Here is a 20,310-nt window from a genome sequence, read left to right on the forward strand (position 1 = left end):
TCTGGGAGGACGTGGGGGGAGGAAACATTCGGGTGATTTCCCAGGTGGGAGGAAGGAGGTGTGTGTGTGTGTTAGGGGGGCGTCCATCACGGTGTCTGGGAACAAGCATGAGAAAGGTGGGGGAATCTGGATGGAGAGAGAGGACGCGCTCTGGCCACGGCTCATAATAATAACAACGGTCTTGAAGGCAGTAGCCACAGCCAACATTTATTGAACGCCTACTGTATGCCAGAATTATTCTGCTTGCCTGATCTGCCTCAACGCATTTAATTTTTACATAGACCTCTCAATGAGGTGGGTGCTGTTTTCATCACCCGCGTCTTGCAGGTGCAGAAACTGAGGCACGGAGCAGCAGATCCGTCATTTGCTCAAGTTGATCCGGCTTGCGAGGGGTCGAGGCGGGATTCAAACCCGGAGCCCTGCCGGGGCGCCATCCTGTCTTCCTCGCTTTCATCTTTGCGGCTCCCCCATCTCTGATCCCTACCGTAATTCTAAACGGTGGAGGTTATTGTCACCCATCTTGGAGATGAAATTGACGCGGAGAGAGACAAGGATGCTCGGGGATGAAAATTTGGGGTGCCTGTAGGATCACAAAGCTCACAAAGCTGGGCATTTCCAGGTTGGGCTTTCCCATCACCCCCCCCCCACACACACACACACACACACACCCCGTAATTAGAAATGACTCCAGGCTCCAGAAAGGCTGAGGGGAGCATCTTTTCCTTGACACCCTCCCGCCTAGTCTTGGTACAGCCAGAGGGGTAGGTCCAGTGAAGGGGTCTAGCGCCCCCTAGTGGTTACAAGAATTAACAAATAAACCCGAGGTGGGTACCAAGTGAGATGTAGAGGCGAGCGAGGCTGGGCACAGTCTAGTGGGGCGGAGGAGGGGAGAGAGACCTCTAGACAAGATGATTCGGGGAGCGACAAGGGCTGCGGAGACAGTAAATGTTTGCTAAACAAATGAATGAACGAATGACACTATCGATTTCTATAAGGAGGGGATCCAGCAGTACATCAGAGGCACAAATTTCTAAATAGACAATAAAGAAATAAGTATAATAAAGTATCAGGTTTGTCAGATGGTGATCAGGGCTTAATGTTGGGAAGTGGGATAGGGTGTGATGGGGTGGGAAAAATGGCGGTGATTTGAAACGGGGACATTTGGCAAGACTTCATGAGAAGGGGACATGGAACAAAGACCTGTAGGAAGTGAAGGAGCTGGCTATGAAGTTGCCTAAGACAGAGGAGCAGCCTGTGCAAAGGCCCTGGGGCAGGACTGGGGCTAATGTGTTGGAGAAATATTGAGGAGGCTCGTGTAGCTGGAGGAGAGGGAGCGAGAGGGAGAGAGGGAGGAGGGGACGAGAGCGAGGTGCTGAGGGCAGGTTGTGCAGGGCCTCGTGGGCTGCGGGAAGGACTGTGACCCCAGTGAGGTGGGCTGTGAGAAGAGGAGGATGTCATGACTTGACTCAGATGCTTACTGGTGCCTTTTGCTGCAGGGACGACAGACGGGGGGGGGGGGGGGTGCAGCAAGGAAGGGAGCCCGGGGACCAGGGGGGAGGCGACTGCACTGGTCCAGGCTAGGATGATGAGGGCTGGGCCAGGGTGGAGGCAGAGGAGGGAGGGGTGAGAAGAGGGCGGATTTTGAGGGGGTACCTTCCGTCTGGTTAGCCTGCCTCCACCTCCAGGCCCCCCACCTGCCAGGAGCCCAGGCCTGTTTTGAGCTGGTGAGGGGAGGAGAGGCGAGGTCCAGCACGGAAGGGGCTGGGCTGGGCTGGGCTGCAGGTGCTCCCCCGCCCCGCCACCCCCCACGGCTCCTCCTCCTCCACCCCCTCACAGGGCGACAGTTACAGGCAAAGAAGAGGAAGTGGTAGTGGTAGCTAGCTAGCACAGGCAGGCGGGCGGGTGGGCCGGGTGCTGGAGGCCTCGAGGGTGCGCGGGCCGGCCCCAGGGAGGCAGCAGCCATGGAGCTGTGGCGCCAGTGTACCCACTGGCTGATCCAGTGCCGCGTGCTGCCGCCCAGCCACCGCGTGACCTGGGATGGTGCCCAGGTGTGCGAGCTGGCGCAGGCCCTCCGGGATGGGGTCCTCCTTTGCCAGCTGCTCAACAACCTGCTGCCCCACGCCATCAACTTGCGCGAGGTCAACCTGCGCCCCCAGATGTCCCAGGTGAGCCCGCCGCTGGCTGGTGTGCCAAGGGTTGGAGGCGGGGGGTGCCCCACGCTGGCGCTTGGGGGTGCGATGCACTGCGTTGGCAGCGTAGAGGGGAATATGCTCCCGACTCTGGGGCTGGCACAGGGGATGTAGGGGGTGGATGTTGGGGGCGGTAACACTCTGAGATTCTGGGGTGACCCACCAAGGTTAACAGCAATGGGTTAATAGGCTCTGAGTTAACCCCCACCTACGCTGAGAATTGGCAAAATTAGGGTTAACGCTCCCAAGCCCCTCTGACTCCACTGGGGTTCAAGCCCCCAGAGGGGACCCAGTGGGGGTCTTGAGGGGAGCCTGGGAACCCCCTATGTGGCCGACAGGGGGCCTGAGTATTTTGACTCCTTTGACCACCCCCAGATTCTGGCTATGGGGGAGGGGCCTCCACTGACTTCTTCCCCCACATGTGTCTCCTCCTCCCAGGCCCCTGGGCCCCTTCCTTCCCCTCACATCTCCTTCCCCTTGGCTTCCTGCCTGGGCCTGGGACGGCGTGGGCTGGGTGGGGGGCTGCGGGGCCCAGGGCTCTGGTTTTCCTAGCTCCATCCATCCCAGGGGGGACACTGAGGCAGGACCTGGTCCTGAGGCTGGAGAGCAGGTCCTGGGGTTTCGGAGCCTAGAAATAGCTGCTCTTTCTCTGCAGGGATCCTGCAAGGGCCCAGAGTCCAGAGGGAGGTCGATTTGACTGTGACAGCCGCCCTGGGGCTCAGGAAATATATTCAAATCCTTATTTGAATGCGGTCGGGCTGGGGGAGGTAGAGAGCCTGGATCCTCTCTCGGAAGCACCTTCTCTGGTTCCCTGTGGCCTCTTGGGTGCTGGGTGGAAGTGGTGCTGGCTGGGGGCTGGGGGTGCCCCCGCCTGCCCTAGGGGTCTCAGGGACACTTGCCTTCTGACTTCAGGCTCCGCTTTGGAATCAAAGCCTTGACCCTGGGAACTGTGGGTGCTGGGGGGGGGGGTGCTCCCCTCTGGTCCAGGGTGCCACGTGCAGATGGGGGGAGGGGAAGTAACTGCTCAGGGAGCAGGGCCCATGGGGGTCCCTGGGGGCGTCTCCTGGGGACAGAGCCTTCCCTAGCCGAGGCAGGGTTTCCTGAAAGGATCAGGGAACCTCAGAGGCCCGCTTCCCCCATGACCAGCCCCTCTGGCCAGAGGCCATCTTAAATTTGCTTACATTTGCTTGCCTCCTTCTGGCTCCCAGCACAGGAGGAAGTAGCTGTAGGACCCGTCGGGCCCCAGACCTACAGGCAGTCCAGGTCCCCAGTGAGGATTCAACAGTGGCTAACAGAAAAGTGGGTGGACTTAAGAATGAGCTGACATCTCTGCCTGCATCTTACATCCAGCTGGTTCTCTGATGAAGGACAAGCCGGGGTGGCTTAATCTCTAGGAAGGCAGCTTCAGGGATGGCAGAGATGCATCCTAATTCTCTGTGCTATGGCCCAGGCCTGGCCCTCAAGGGACTCCCAGACTTGGGGAGACAGACACCCCCAGCCTTGTGTTGCCAGGACTTGGACAGAGGGAGCAACCTCTGGGCTGGGGGCCAAAGGCAAGACATTTCTTGGGAGAGTTGAACTTTATGCAAGATGGGACATTTGTGTGGGGTTTTGAAGAATGAGTAGGAGCTTTCTCATTGCTCTGGCTTCCTGTGCCCAGCTGTGTCAGGCGCCAGGCTGGGCAGGGGTGTTCCCCGAAACTCCCCGCCTGGGAACTCTGTGCCTTCCTCCCCCTTCCTGCCCCTCCTCTTTTTGTCTCCTTTCGAAGCTCAGCCGTGTGCCCTGCTCACAGTGGGGATGTGTGCGGGAAGCTAAAAGGCCATCACGTTAAGCCAGAGGGAGGTGCCACAGGTACCACCTTTCTGGGTTTTCAAGTCCCTGTCAGTCAACAGATCTAAGCTGGGGCCAAGAGCTGCCCGTGGGACCTGGAAGGGCAGAGAGAGAAAATGGAGGGTGCTCTTGACCGGGGAACAGCATACATGCAGATATGGAGGTTGTAATTAGGAGGTTTCCCAATTTCTTCTTCTTTTTTTAATTTTTTTTTAATTTTTCCTTTTTCTCCCCAAAGCCTCCCAGTACACAGCTGTGTATTTTAGTTGTGGGTCCTTCTAGTTGTGGCATGTGGGACGCCATCTCAGCATAGCCTGATGAGCAGTGCCGTGTCCACGCCCAGGATCCGAACTGGCGAAACCCTGGGCCGCCGAGGCGGAGCACGCGAACTTAACCACTCGGCCACGGGGCCGGCCCCTCTCCCATTTCTTCTGCTCTAGCTTAGTTATTTCCCGGAAACAGGGTGGGGAGAGCATATTCCTTCCTTCCTTCATTCATTCACCCACGATTACGACGTATGCCAGGCCTCTTCTTGGTGCTGAGACAGTGGGAACCGCATTCTAGTGGGGGGAGATAGACAGCGAGCAAATAAGGAACCGTGTACACTGTCAGGAGGTGCTACGTACTCTGGAGGGAAAAAAGCAGGCAAGGGGGCTCGAGAGTCCCTGGGGAAAGAGGGAGAAAGAGCCATGCGAATCTGGGGAAACAGTGCTCCTGCCAGGGGCTACTGCCAGTGCAAAGGCCCTGAGGTGGGAGCTGGTCGGTGCCCACATAGTCTACAAAACACTGCAGGGCGGTGAGTGGCCTAGTTGCTGGGAATGGGTGAGGTCAGATTGGAGCGAGTCTCCAAGCTGGACGGTCCCTCTGAGATCTGTGGCCCAGGGAGAGGATGATATGATCATAGGTGGCTGCAGTGACAACCGGACTCCCCAGCTCTCCTCCACCGCTCTCTTGGAGCCCAAATTCTGGGTTTCAGAGATGAAATGTTAAGGCCGAGGGAGTGGAGAGGGAGGGACGAATGTGACAGCCATTGTGGGAGGGTGATGAGACTCAGAGCAGGAGTGGTCGCTGGGGCCCACATGATGGCAGGGTCCCCAGGCCGCGAGTGTTGGTGACACTGGCGGAGGCAGAGAAGGGAGAGGGCGAGAGAGTTAGAACTGGGGGTGGTGGCTCAAAGGAGCCAGACGTGGGTTGAGATCCTGGCACCACCACTTCCTGGCTTCACCGCTCGGAGCCTCATTTTCCCCAACTGGGAAACGTGGATAAAAATGGCAACTTTTTTGGGGAGGATTGTTGTAATATTTCAATACTGCTCAGCACAGCGTCTGACACCTGCTAAGCCCTCACTAAAAGTCTTTTTAGGAAGGATGTGGTATGGTGGGTAGGTGACCAGTGTAACAAAGCAGGTAGGAATTCGGGTTAGGTGGTACTTAACTGGGGCAATTTTGCCCCCCAGGAGACATTTGGCAATGTCTGGAGACATTATTTGCTTGTCACACATCACACACCGCTGCTGGCATCTAGTGGATAGAGGCCAGGGGTGCTGCTCAGCATCCTGTGATGCCACACGCAACACAGAATTATCCTGCCCAAAATGAACAGCGTGGACATTGAGGAACCCTGAGCTAGGGAACAGAGCGCCTTACAGAATCTTTAAAATACGTAAGTGTTTGGTTAAATAATACATTTGTATCATTTAAATATTAAAACACATCAAAAGGTGTGCAGGGACAAATTTAACTTCTAGTCCTGTAATCAGATAACACATGCCCCTATAAGTAACTACCTTTTTTTTTTTTGAGGGAGATTAGCCCTGAGCTAACATCTGCCACCAATCCTCCTCCTTTTGCCGAGGAAGACTGGCCCTGAGCTCACATCCATGCCCATCTTCCTCTACTTTCTATGTGGGACTCCTGCCACAGCATGGCGTGCCAAGCGGTGCCATGTCTGCACCGGGGGTCCAAACCGGCGAACCCTGGGCCGCTGAAGCAGAATGTGCGAACCCAACCGCTGCGCCCCCAGCCTGGCCCCCTCCTGTTTTTTAAGTTGACTGTACACCCTCCCAGAGTTTCTTTATGCAAACATAAGCAAATAGGAATTTATGTTCTTGTTTTCTACACTTCTCCCTTAAGTCAAAAGTTGGCATTCAACCAACTGCTTTATTTCTTGCTTCCCTCGCTTTAATAATTGTCTTGGAAATCTTTCCAAATCAATCTGGTACATAGAGATTGTCCTCTTTCTTTAAAATAAAGCTGCATGATATTCCAGATATTCCATTTCTTTAACAAACCACTTCTATTGTGCTAACTATGTGCCAGGCATTCGTCTAAGCTGGGGGCCAGCAAACTATATTCCGAGGGCTGAATCTGGACCACAGCATGTTCTTATAAATAAAGTTTTATTGGCACACAGTCATTCCCATTTGTTTATGTATTGTCTATGGCTGCTTTCTAGCTACAACCGTAGAATTGAGTAGACCGTCTGGCCTAAGGAGCCGAAGATATTTATTATCCACAACTTTGTAGAAAAACTTCCCTGATCCTGGTCTAAACTCTTTCTATAAATAACTTTTTTAATTCCCACAACAGCCTATGAGGTAGATGGTATCATTAACTTCATTTTTCATATGGGGAAACTGAGGCACAGAGATGTTCAGTAACTTGCTCCAAGGCACCCGACTTGAAAGTGGCAGGTCGGGGTTTGAACTCAGGCAGCCTAGTTCCCCCCAGGGAATTTAACAATTACTTTTAAACTGCCTCTATTCTGTTGCACAGCTGGTTGACGATTATTTTACCATCCCCGCTATCAACAGACACTTAGATTGCGCCAAGCTTTTGTTTTGACAAGCTTACTGCAACCAATGACCTTGTCCATGAATCATTTTAAGGCTCCTTGCTGTGTGACATTGGGCCTGTTACTTAACCTCTCTCGGCTTCAGTTTCCTCATCTGTAAAATGGGGATAATAAATACCTATCTTAAAGCATTGATGTGAGGGATAAATGAGATACTATTAAAAAAAAAAACCTAGAGAAGTCCCAAGCTACATATAAAATGTTATCATTGCTGCCATACACATGAGCAAATATTTTCATGAGATAAATTCTCAGAAGGGTTTGCTGGCTCAAAACGTATGAATCTTTGTGTTTTTGATAGATATTGCCAAATTGTTGTCCATATGGGATTGTTCCAATTATTCTACCATGAGTAATGCATGAGGGTGCTTGTTTCTCCATCGCCTCACCAACAGACTGTTCTGTTGTCAAGCTTTTGGAGTTTTGCCAACTTGAGGGGTGACGAATGGAGCTCATTATGACTCAATTTACATTTCTCTTATTCTGAGTGGGACTGAGCCTCTTTTGCTGTGTTTGAGAGCTATTTGTACTTTCTCTCTGCAAAATGGTATTTGTTGATATCATTGGCCCATTATTTTTTTCTTTCCAGGATGGTTGGCTTTTTTTTTTTTCTTATTGATTTTTCGGAGCTCTTTATATATGAGGCTGGTTTGAATTTCAAGTCAGGTACTTACTAGCTTTGTGATCTTGGAGGAAAAAAAGTGACTTAACCTATCTGAGCCCTGGTTGTCGTATCTATAAATAGGAACAGCAAGTGCTAAATTAATGGGAGTCGTTCTTTTTGTTAATCTGATTTCAGCTGGAGTTGCCTGTAGGATGTGGTGTAAGTCAGGATATGCTGGAGAAACCTATCCCTCTTCTGTTCTTCCAGCCCTCCCATGGCCCCCCATTGCCCTTGGAGCAAAAGACAAAGCCCTCACCATGGCCCAGAAGATCCTATGCATTTAGCCTCTGCCTGCCTCTCAGTCCTCATCTTCTCCCTCTCACCCACCCCCTCGCACTCACTCTACTCCAGCCACACGGGCCTCCTCACTGTTCCTAGAACCCACCAGGTGCAGTCCAGCCTCAGGGCCTTTGCACAGGCTGTTCTTGCTCCATGGATCCCTCTTCTCCCAGATTCACTGTAATTGTTCTCTTCTCTCTTTCAGGTTTCTTATCAGAGAGCTCTTCCCTGGTTTCCACAGTAAAATTGCACGCCCCCCCAGTCCCACGCACACACATTTTCCATTCTCTTCCTTTGTTAACTTTTCTCCATAGTGCTTAGCACTCACCCATCATAGTGGAGCTGGTTAGCTGTGGTTGAGTATGGATTGACTGGGATCGATTCTGCCTCTACTAGTTCTAGTTATGTGACTTTGAGCAAGTGGCTAGGCTTTCTCATCTATAAAATGGGGAAAAGGATGGTGATACTAACAATAACAATGATAACTATAATTATACTACCACCCACCTCATAGACATTTCTTTGTACTAGGTCATGCGCTGAGTGATGGAGAATTCCACGATGAATGAGACCCAGATGCTCACACAGCTCATGGAAATAGGCCAGAAAATAGGCGGTTACATCGCAGCTTAACACTTTCAGCGATGTGTGGGTGGAACCCAGGGTATTTTGGGAGCAGAGAGGAGGGAACTTCCGGAAGCAATCAGAATAGGTTTCCTGGAGGAGGTGACATGCCAATTGAGTGTGAGAGGTTGGGGCATATTTGAGGGGCTAAAAGGAGTTCTCTGTCTCCCTTGCTAACACACTAGTGGTGCCAGGTAGTGGGCAGGACCTGAGGGTGTGTTGGATGGGTATAGCTGGGCTTCTAAAGATCTCACTACATTGCAGAGGTGGACTGTCCCCCTTTGATATGGGGGACGGTATTCTGAGACCTGAGGCTTTAGGGGGAACTTGGGAATCAAGTCCTTCAGGGAAGAAATAAGGCATGTTCAGTTGGAGAAGTTTAAAGTTTGAGGAAATTCTGAGCTTAGTCTGCAGAAGTTTCAACCGAGAGTCTTACATCTGGCGAACAGAAAACCCAACCGAAACTGGCTTAGTCAAAAATATTTATTAGTTCACATAACTGAAAAGCTTAGGAGAAAATGCCTTCAGGTCCAGCTGGATCCGGAGGCACAGACATATCTCAGGAAATCCCCTCCCCTCCTCCGCCCTCCGTCTCTTAAATCTGCTTCCTTTTAGATGTTTTCCTCTATCCTCAGTTGTTCTTTACCCTCATGAAGATAGACAAGGATGCCCAGATATTCTAAATTTATATTCCCACAATTTTGCCTCCCATGGAAAATGACCACATAAGCCAAAATCTATCTTTCATTGGACATGATTTCTTTGGAGACCACCAACTGCTGAACCAATTGCTGTGGCTGAGAGAATAGGATGCTCTAACTGGCCAGAAGGAGTTCTCAACTCCATTCCTGGACCAATTACTGAGGCGGGGAGAATAAGACGCCCTGATTGGCCAGGCTGAGTTCTCACGCCCATTCCTGAACCAATTACTGAGGCAGGGAGAATAAGATGCTCTGATTGGCCAGGCTGAGTTCTCACACCCGTTCCTGAACCAATCACTGAGGCGGGGAGAATAAGACGCTCTGATTGGCCAGGCTGAGTTCTCACGCCCATTCCTGAACCAATTACTGAGGTGGGGAGAATAAGACACTCTGATTGGCCAGGCTGAGTTCTCTCGCCCATTCCTGGAGTTGGAGGTGGAATTGACTCCCCTCAGAGGAGCTAGACTGAAATCAGGGGAGGGGCAGTTTCATAGGGGAAACTGAGACTGTTAGCAGAAGAAAGGGCAGAAGATGTCAAGAGGCAATTGATGTTTATGTTGGCATCAAGTACTAAATTTGGTCCAGAGTGCTCACCATCAGCACTGTTGACATTTGGAGCCCCATCATCCTCTGTCCTGGGGGATGCCCTGTGCATTGTAGGATGTTTGGCAGCATCCCTGACCTCCACCCTCTCGATGCCAGTAGCATCCTCTTCCTTGGAGCAGTGACAGTAAAATGTCTCCAGATGTTTCCAAGTGACCCCTGGAGAACAGAATCACCCCTGAATGAGAGAGCCCCTGTTTTGGAGGGAGAGAGCTTCCTATCTCAGGGGAGATTCAAAGAGAAATGAACAGCTACTGGCTGGGGACAGCAAAGAAGAGATTGAGAACGTCTTTGAGTTTGAACTCATTTATTTCATCATCAGCAACAGGTGATCTGCTGATTGTCGGCGTTAGGGGAAAGAACACAACAGATAGACCCTCTGCTCCCCCGAGTTCATGGTCTTGTGGGGGAAAAGGGCAGTGTATTTGTTTCCTGTGGCTGATGCAACAAAGTGCCATAAACTGGGCGGCTGAAAACAACAGAAATATGTTGTCTCACGGTTCAGAGGTCAGAGATCTGACATCAAGGTATTGGCAGGACTGTGCTCCATCTGGAGGTGCCAGAGCAGAATCTGTTCTCTGCCTCTTCCCGCTTCTGGTGACTCCGGCCATTCCTTAGCTGGTGGCTGCATCACTCCAGCCTCTACCTCCATCTTCTCATGGCCATCTCCTCCGTGTCTGTCTGTCTGTGTATATAAGGACGTTTATCATTGGATTTAGGGCCCACTTGGATAATCCGGAATGATCTCTTCATCTCTAGATCCTTAATTATATCTTGCAAAGTCCTTTTTGTTTCACAGGTTACAAGGATCTGATGTGGTCCTATCTTTTTGGGGGGCCACTATTCAACCCACTACAGACAATAAACAGGCAAATCAATAAGAGGTTGTAATAAATGCTGCAGACAAAATAAACCAGGCCTCAAGATGGAGCAGTGAACAATGGGCATGCTTTCTGGAGGGTGGTCAAGGAAAGCCAAGAGCTGAAGGATGAAGAGCTGGCTCTGGGAAGAATGGAGCAGGGAGGGTGAAGACCATGCAAAGGCCCTGTGGCTGGGAGGATCTGAATGAAGGATCTGCTGGTGGAGGGTGAGTGAATGAAGGGAGAGTGGTGAGGAATGAGTTTTTGGAGGAAGGCACTTCACTAGAGCGGCTGTGAGGATGTGTGGAATTTAAATGTGATGAGAAATCCTTGGAGGGTTTAAGCTGATCAGTGTTTTAAGAGGTTCTTCCGGCTGCTCTGTGGGGAACGGACTGTAGGGGCAATAGGGGTGGCAGCAAGGGGATCTGGGATTAGGGGGAGGTTGATGAAGTTGTCCCAGCGAGAAGTGACAGTGACCTGGACTAGGAGTCAGGAATAGAAGATCAAGCTCAGATTTTGGTAGTTGAGCTGATCAGACTTGCTGACAAATTGGATGGTGGGAGGTTGGGGGGAATGAAAGGAGGCAAGATGATGTCTAAGTTTATAACTTAGAGACCTGCGTGAGTGGGGGTATCATTTACTAAGACATGAATGCTGGAGGAGGAACAGGTTTTGGGGAGTTCTGATTGGGCCCCGTCACACTGGACATGGAAGGCAGTACAGCATAGTGGTTAGCGTGGTGGTTCTCAACCAGGGGTGGGGGGAGCAACTCTGTCCTCCTAGGCGTCATTTGGCAATGCCTGGAGGCATTTTTGGTTGTCACTACTGAAGAGAGAGGTGTGCTATTGGCATCTAGTGGGTAGAGACCTATAATGCACAAGACATCCCCCCAAATATCAACAGTGCTGAGGCTGAGAAACCCCATTTGAGGGGCATGGATTCCAGCTACCTGAGGGTCTGGGTTCCAATCCTGACTGTGGAATCTTGGATGAGTTCCTAACCTCTCTGTGACTCAGTTTCCCCATCTTTCAAATAGGGGTAAAGATAATGCCTACTCTACGGGACTGTTATAAGAACTAAGTGAGTTAACAGTTGTAAAGTTGTAAAGCTGCAGGCAGTACCTGTTACGATTGGTAAAAAATCCGTAGGAGGAGATGAGATTATTTGGAGAGGCAGGAGAGAAAGAGAAGAAAGGGGGTGTAAGAATTGAGCACCAGGATGTAGCAGCATTGGGAGGATAGGGAGAGGTGGAATCAGCAAAGAAGTCAGAGGAGGAGAGTTCAGGGGCTGGCCTGGTGGCATAGTTGTTAAGTTTGCATGTTCCACTTCAGCGGCCCGGGATTTGCAGGTTTGGATCCTGGGTGCAGACCTAGCGCCACTCGTCAAGCCATGCTGTGGCAACGTCCCACATAAAATAGAGGAAGAATGGCACAGATGTCAGCTCAGGGCCAATCTTCCTCACCAAAAAAGAGGAAGAAGAAGAAGAAGAAGAGAAGAAGAATTCAGTGACATATGAGGAAAACCAGAGGATTATGTAGCAAGAGCCCAAAAGAGGAAACTGTATCCACATGGAAGTATTGGTGCTTTGAAAAGAACAGTTTTAATGAAGTGGATAGAAATAGACTCAGAAAGTATGAGAAATAACAATAACAGAGACAGGTCTCATTTACGGAGCACTCACTATGTGTAAGTGTTATTCTTAGTCTTATTAACTCATCTGATTTTCACAACAAACCCATGGAACAGGTACCTTTAGGTTTCGGTTATCTATTACTGTGAGACAAACCACCCCAAACTTGGTGACGTAAGACAGAAACTATTTTATAATTCTCGCAGCTTCTCTGGGTCAGGAATTCAGACGGGGCGTGGAGATGGTGGTTTGTCAGCTCCGTGATGAGAAACCTTGAGTGTCTGGGGGCTGGAATCCTCTGGAGGATTCTTCATCTGCATGTCGGGTGCCTGGGCTAGGGCTGTTGACTGGAGCGCCTGGAATGTGGCCTCTCCATGTGGCTTTGGCTTCCTTATAACATGGTGACTGGATTTTGAGAAGGAGTAAGGAGAGAGAGCAAGTATTCCTTAAGAGACCAAGGCAGAAGCTGCAGGGTTTCTTCTGACCTACTTGGAAATCACATGGTGTCACTTTGCTGCATTCTTAGTGACAATCAAGTCACTAAGACCAGCCTAGATTCAAGGGGAGAGGAATTAGACTCCACTTCTTTTTCTTCTTCTTCTTTTTTTGTGAGGAAGACTGGCCCTGAGCTAACATCTGTTGCCAATCTTCCTCCTTTTGCTTGAGGAAGATTGTCGCTGAGCTAACATCTGTGCCAGTCTTCCTCTACTTTGTATGTGGGATGCTGCCACAGAGTGGCTTGGCGAGAGGTGCTAGGGCTGCACCTGGGATCCGAACCCACAAACCCTGGGCCGCCAAAGCTGAGCGTGCAAACTTAACCACTATACCACTGGGCCGGCCCACAGCCTCCACCTGTTGATGGGGGTGTGACAAGTCACACTGCAGAAGAGCACGCGGGATGGGTGATATTTTTGTAGCCGTCTTTGGAAAGTACAAACTATTATATGTTATCCTAATTTCACAGATGAGGAAATGGAAATGTGCAAAGTTTAAGTAAGTTGCCCAAGTGACTAAGAGGCTATCCTGGGATTTGAACCCAAGGCCAGGCCCCAAAATCTGTGGCCATAAACACTATGAAAATATTGCCTCTTTCGGGGGACATATGAGTCTTTCAAGTGATTATGGAGATCGTCTTGGATTCAGATTTCCAGTTCTCCCTGTCAGAGTTCAACCAGGAAAGCAGAAATCATCTCAAGTCTTCCAAATAGAGAGAATTTAATTCGGGGAATTGGCTAATGGGTGATGGGGTTGCTGAGAAGATAGATGGGGATAGTAAGGTAACCCAGAGAGTAGCCTCTATGCTGGAGAAACAGTAGAAGGAGGTGGTGTGGCTGGGGCCCGGGGCCCAGGGCCATTCAGTGAGAGCTCGAACCTCGAGCAAGAACTGTCTTCAGGGAGCTGAGACCTCAGAGGAGATGTATTTGCTGCTGGAGATGCAGGGCAAGAGCGGGAGAAATACCGGGATTTCTGTCTTTCTCCCGCCCCCTGGTCTCCTGCCTGGGCTTCCCATTGGCTGAAACTACCCGGAAACCAGGGTGCAAAGGAGCCTGGGAAATGTAGTTTTCTTCCATGCAGAGCAAAGCAAAGGAAGAGCAGGGAGTGGCTCTGAGAGCAAAGAGGGTAAGGACCCTGTAAGATCTCGAGCAGGTGGCTGTCTCTTGGAGCTCAGTGTGTTAAATTATCTCAGTTAACGGGAGCTGCTGTTACTGCTACTTGTCTGAGAATTGACAATACGCAGCGACTTTATTTCCGGTGGCAGGGTCCTCCTCAGCTCGAATGGACCTGTTGGTTTTGGAGTTAAGGTTACTCTTCAGCAAAGCTCAGATCTGCTGTCTTAGGACTCTCCCTATCACGGGCCACCAGCACACAGCTAATCATCCTTCCTCCAGACTACTCGTCAGAGATCTGCCTACCACGATTACGTCCTGGGCTTCCCCCACATCAGCTCTAGCCCAGCGAGAACACCCACAGCCCCTTCGTGGTTCCTCAATGGACAGAGCTTCCAGAACTCCACCGTGGGGTGTCTGTCTTGTTCCTTTCTGCCTGGGGGATCCAGGATGACCCCTGGGTGCAGCATCTGAGCACCCCGGAGGTGTGGGGCTTTTACCTTCTGTCTGATTGAACGTGGGACCAGGAGGAGTTGGGCAAAATGCTTCAAAAGGCATCAGTCATTTGTGCTTCCCTTTCAAGGACTCTGGGAGATGTGGCAGGATGGTGGGGTGCTTGGGTGACAATCACTTGCCCCTTTTGATTCCGCAGCTCCAGTTTTGGCAAATCGGCATCTGATACCACCTTTGTTTTACTCCCTCCCACAGCCCACTTTCTCACTCTGCTCCAGCCACGCTGGCCTCCAACTTCTTCCTTCAAGGCCCCAGGCAGGGTCCAGCCTCAGGGCCTTTGCACTGGCTGTCCCCTCTGCCCGGGATTCTTTTCCTCCAGACACCCACCTAGATCAGTCCTTCCTTCAAGCCTTTACTCAAATGTCACTCTCTCAACAAGACTTCCAGGACCTCCTTATTTAAAATGGCACCTCCTTCTGGCATCTTTTCCTCCCTTAATATTTACCACCTTCTAACAATTATATTCCTATTCATGTAAGATGTTTACTGCTTGTCTCCTTTTGCCAGAATGTCAGCCTCATGAGGGCAGACATGTGTATCTCTTGCTCACAGCTGTAACCCCAGCACTTGGACCAGTACCTGGAGTGTAGTAGGTCCTTAACAAATACTTGCCAAATCAATGAAGGGGGGTGGTTGAATGGTCAGAGCCCCCTTGCATCCTGTTCCCTCTGCCTGGAGCACCCCCCTCCCCACCCCCACTCTTAAGTAAGATTTATTCAGACAGAAAGAACACATATTTGTCTCTCATTTAGTACGTTTTATCAAGGGTAGGAACAAAAATGTGACAAGAGAGTACATTTTGCATTATTGACCAGTGGTAGCTTATATTGATTTCCTTCTTTCCCACCCTCCTATCCCCTGAAAGCTCTGCTAAATCTCCTGGTTTAGGGGAAAGACACAGCAGGTAGCTGACCACCCACAGGCTTTTTAAAAGAACAGTTTTATTAGGGGCGAGCCCCGTGGCCGAGTGGTTAAGTTCGCACGCTCCACTTTGGCGGCCTGGGGTTTCACCAGTTCAGATCCCTGGTGTGGACATAGCACCACTCATCAAGCCATGCTGAGGTGGCATCCCACATGCCACAACTAGAAGGACCCACAACTAAAAATATACAACTATGTACTGGGGAGTTTTGGGGAGAAGAAGAGAAAAAAAAAAGAGGTTGGCAATAGATGTTAGCACAGGGGCCAATCTTAAAAAAAACCAGTTATATTAACATACAATAAATGACATGTTCGAATACATGATTTGGTAAATTTTGATACACGTGACCTGTGAAACCAGCCCCACAAGCAAGAGAGTGAATGTATCCAGCGGCCCCCAAAATCTCCTCCTACTCTTTCGTAATCCTTCCTCCCTGACCCTCTCTGTCCCCAGCCTCCCATCCCTGGGGAACCACGAGCTGCTTCTGGTACCTATAGATTAGTTTGCATCTTCTACAGTTTTATATAAATAAGATCATACACTATGTCCTTTTTTAGTCTGCTTCCTTCATGCAGCATGATTCTTTTGTGATTCATCATACTGTCTCATGTCTCAGTCCTTCATTCCTTATCATCACGGAGTGTATTCCATCAGACGGAAGTACCGCAGTTTGCTCCTCCGTTCTCCTGTTGATGGACATTTGGGTTGTTTCCACGTTTTGGCTACCACAGATAAAGCTGCTGGGAACGTTCATGTGCAAGTCTCTATATGAACGTTTTCTTTCATTTCTCTTGGGTAAATGCCTGGAGGTGGAATAGGTCATAGGGTAGGCGCATGCTTAACTTTTTAAGAAACCACCAAGCCGTTTTTCCAAAGTAGTCGTGCCATTTGACATCCCCTTCAGCAGCATGCAAGGGTTGCCTGGAACACTTTTCCTTTTCGTTTTGCCATCTCTTGGTCCTTGGCTTTATCGGATGTGCCTCCCACTTTGCCAGACCCCACAGCTCTCTGTGCTTTTCCGCACACTCGCTCATCACAGTTGCAATCCATCAGTTATTCCCGTCACTCTCTGCTCAGTGTCTGTCTCCCCTCTAGACTTTATTTTATTTTATTTTTAAAGACTGGCACCTGAGCTAACAACTGTTGCCAATCTTTTTTGGTTTTCTGCTTTTTCTCCCCAAATCCCCCCAGTACATAGTTGCATATTTTAGTTGTGGATCCTTCTAGTTGTGGTATGTGGGATGCCGCCTCAGCGTGGGCTGATAAGCGGTGCCATGTCTGTGCCCAGGATCCAAACCGGCAAAACCCTGGGCCACCGAAGCGGAGCGTGTTAACTTAACCACTCGGCCACGGGGCTGGTCCCCCCACTAGACTTTACAAGCACTGTGGGAACAGGCTTTTGTCTGTTTTGGCCTCCGCCAAGTCCCAGGGCTTGGCACACAGTAGGCACTCAATGCATGCTTGTTGAATGAATATATGACCCTGCCTGGTGGGACCAGGTACTAGAGTGGAGGTTTGGTTAGTATTTCCATTCTCGATGTGAAGATGAGAAACCAAGTAACCAGAAGGTGCAACGACCCATCCAAGTTTCCTCAGCTTGCAGCAGCTGGGCTGGGAGTCGAACCGTGTCTGTTTGACCCCCTCGACCAGCACTGAGATGTTGAATGTGTGCTGGGGTAGGAGATGATGGGGCAGAAGAGAGACAGGCTGGTGTGGGGAGGACTCTGAAGGCCAGGATGAGGAGTTTGTGCTCTGCACCTCTGCTTCCAGGCTTCTAAAGGGCACACAGCACACTCACCCTCTCTGGTCTGCAGGATGAAGTTTTGGAGCCCCAAGATTAAGGGGCTGCAGGGCTGAATGCAGAGGGCCCCCCAGCTCAGTCTCCCTGAGCAAGCCCTGGTAACAGGCATTTCCTGTTTCCGGCAAGCTCCCTGGGGCTGGGGTGGGGGTGGGGGAGTTGACTGCTGCATTTGTGCTCAGCTCTGGGTCTCGGTCTCCTGTTCCCTGTCCCCAGCCACCAAAAGGGGCCTCTGTCCCTACACACTGGTTCCCTGAAGGAAGTTGGCAAATTAGATCCTTTCCGGTTCTTTCGTGTCTTGGGCAGGGGCTGTGCTGACAGGGGATCCAAGGTGAAGGGGAAGTGTCTGGGTGCTGATTTGCATATGGGCAAGATGCCAGCCCAACTCTGATATTCTGGTGGAAGGAGGAGGGGAGCTGAGGGGTCTGCCCCCCAACAGGGAGAACATGTTCTCACATGCCCCCGCCCCCCACCCACCTATGTGTAAAGGGCCTCCTGGCCTTTGACACCTTCTCTCACACTTCGGGTTACCGGGAAGTCCTTCTGGTGGTCTGACCTCAATCACGTCTGCTGTCTGAGGGAGCCCCGTTTTTCAGCTGGCCCCACCCCAGCCTGGAGGGCTGATGAGTCATATGCTCTTTCCCCCTTTCAGGGGTCACATGACTGGGGGGAAGCAGTCTCAAGGCTCAGCTGATCTCCCTGAGGTCAGCAGAGTACTTCCTCCCTCCGGCCAGATGGTGCCATCTGTTCTATTGCCCCCGGGGATCTGTAAGCCCTGTCTGAAGTCAGCCCACGACCCTGCAAAGGCTGCTGGCTGCAGAGTGGTACATGTGGTTCTCGTCACGTGGCCAACACCCCATTATGTTACCTCCTATGTGGTTCCAGAAGGCAGCCTGGTGTGATTCAAAGAGGTAGGGTGTTGCAGTGGTTAGGGGCATGGCCTCTGGGCTCAGAGAGCTGGTATCTGGCTCCCCATCCCTACCTGCATGGCCTCAGGCAGGTGGTATCACCTCTCTGAGCCTCAGTTATCCCATCTGTCAGATGGGGATTCATTCATTCATTCATCAACTTTTACTGAGCACTTACTCAGGACCAAGCATTTTACTAGGTGCTGAGGCCACAGCTGTGAACAAAATGCACAGAGAGTCCTGCCCTTGTGGAGTCGATGTTCTAGTGTGTTAGGGAGGGTGAGAGGCAGAGTACAGGCAGACAGTAATGAAATAAGTAAGTGAAACATATGCGTGTTGCACTTTTAAATAGGGTGGCTGGGAATGTCTCACTGAGAAGTGACATTTTGTCAAAGGCCTGAAAGAGACAAAGAAGGGAGGCACCAGGTTAATTAGGGAATGGGCATTCTAAGCAGAAGGGAACAGCCCATGCTAAGGTCCTGGAGCTGGATGGCGCCTGACATGTTTTAGGAATGGCAAGGAGGGCCATGTGGCTGGAACAGAGTGAGCAAAGGGGACAGAGGGAGGAGGGGAGCACTGGGAGGGGGCAGGTCAGGTCATGCAGGGTCTTGTGGCCTAACGGGAGGCCTTGGGTTTGTGTCTGGGTGGGACAGGAGTCTTGAGAGGGTTTTGACAATATTACGCCAGCTGCTGTGTTGAAAATAAATTACAGAGGTCCAGGGGCAGAAACAGGGAGTCCAGTGAGGAGGCCATTGTAATAATCCAGGTGAGTGATCACGGTGGCTTGGAGAGATCCAGGTTGGTGGAGAGAAGGGTTGGGATTCTGAGTATATTCAGAAGGTGGAACCAATAGGATTTGCTGATGGACTGGAAGTGGAGTGAGAGAGAAATAGAAGAGTCAAGATGACTCCAGCATTTTGGTCTGAATAACTGTAAAGACACACATTATTAGAGCCTACCTTCTAGATCTTGGTAGTGACTCTGTTGAGAGAAGGAAACAAAACTGTGCCTGTGGGGGTCGGCCCCGTGGCCTCACGGTTAAGTTTGTGCACTCCGCTTCAGAGGCCTGGGGTTTTACAGGTTCAGATCCTGGGTGCAGACCTAGCACCACTCATCAAGCCATGCTAAGGTGGCGCCCCACGTAGTACAACTGGAAGGACCTACGACTAGAATATACAACTATGTTCTGGGGGCTTTGGGGAGAAAGAAAAAAAAATGAAGATTGGAAACAGATGTTACTCAGGTGGCAATCTTTAAAAAGAAAAAAACTGTGCATGTCAAACTCTTAGTATAAAGTTTGCAAAAGGCTAAATTCTCCATAAATGGTGCCTTCTCTTAACAAGCTCTGGGGACTCCGGAGGGCAGGGGCTGGCTCGCACGGGCAGTGTTAATGCACCAAGTGACTCTTCAGGGACGACTTTGGGAAACGAGTCTGTAGGGAGGGAGGGAAGGCAAGATGTGGGACAGAAAAGAAGGAGGAATGGAACAGTACAGAACAACGCTATATGTTGTTCGTGGGTATATGTGTATGTAGTAAAAGAATGAGGACCTGGACAGGAACAATGCAAACCCATTTCTGGATGGGAGTGCTAGTGAGGAGGGAAAGACAGAAATGAAATTAGAGAATATTGTATGCCGGCTTGAAATGTAACGATTAAAATATATTTACACAAAGGGGTTGAAAACTTATGTCTTAAGACGGAAACCAGCACATGGATGTTTATAGCAGCTTTACTCATAATTTCCCCAACTTGGAAGTAACCAAGGTGTCCTTTGGTAGATTAATGGAGAAATAGACTGTGGGACATCCAGACAAGGGAATATTATTCAGCACTAAAAAGAAATGAGCTGTCAGCCCATGAAAAGACATAGAGGAACCTTAAATACATATTGCTAAGTGAAAGAAGCTGATCTGAAAAGACTACATACTGTATGATTCCAACTCTATGACATTTTGGAAAATACAGAACTATGGAGATAGTGAAAATCAGTGGTTTCCAGGGGTGGGGGTGGGAGATGAATAGGTGGAACACAGAGGATTTTTAGGGCAGTGACACTCTGCGTGACACTATTGTGGTGGATACACGTCATTATAGATTTGTTCAAACCCATAGAATGTACATCAAAAGTGACCCCTAATGTCAACTATGGATTCTGGGTGATAACGATGTGTTCATGTAGGTTCACTGATTGTGACAAAGGTACCACTCTGGTGAAGGATGTTGATAACGGGGGAGGCTGTGCCTGTGTGTGGGCAGGGGGTATATGGGAAATCTTTGTACCTTTTGCTCAATGTTGTTGTGAACCTAAAACTGCTGTAAAAAATAAA

The 20,310-nt window shown here is 50.3% G+C and overlaps 1 protein-coding gene across 1 annotated transcript in view; it reads left to right on the plus strand.

Moving 5' to 3' along the window:
* Positions 1-1,574: 1,574 nt before the first annotated feature.
* Positions 1,575-20,310, plus strand: part of VAV1 (vav guanine nucleotide exchange factor 1) — a 56,427-nt gene continuing 37,691 nt past the window's right edge. The window contains exon 1 of the mRNA XM_005611495.4: positions 1,575-2,165. Coding sequence (XP_005611552.2) covers positions 1,962-2,165 — 204 coding nt within the window. The 5' untranslated portion in view covers positions 1,575-1,961. The remainder of the gene's footprint in view (positions 2,166-20,310) is intronic.

This window comes from Equus caballus, chromosome 7, assembly GCF_041296265.1.
Source record: "Equus caballus isolate H_3958 breed thoroughbred chromosome 7, TB-T2T, whole genome shotgun sequence".
Classification (NCBI taxonomy): domain Eukaryota; kingdom Metazoa; phylum Chordata; class Mammalia; order Perissodactyla; family Equidae; genus Equus; species Equus caballus.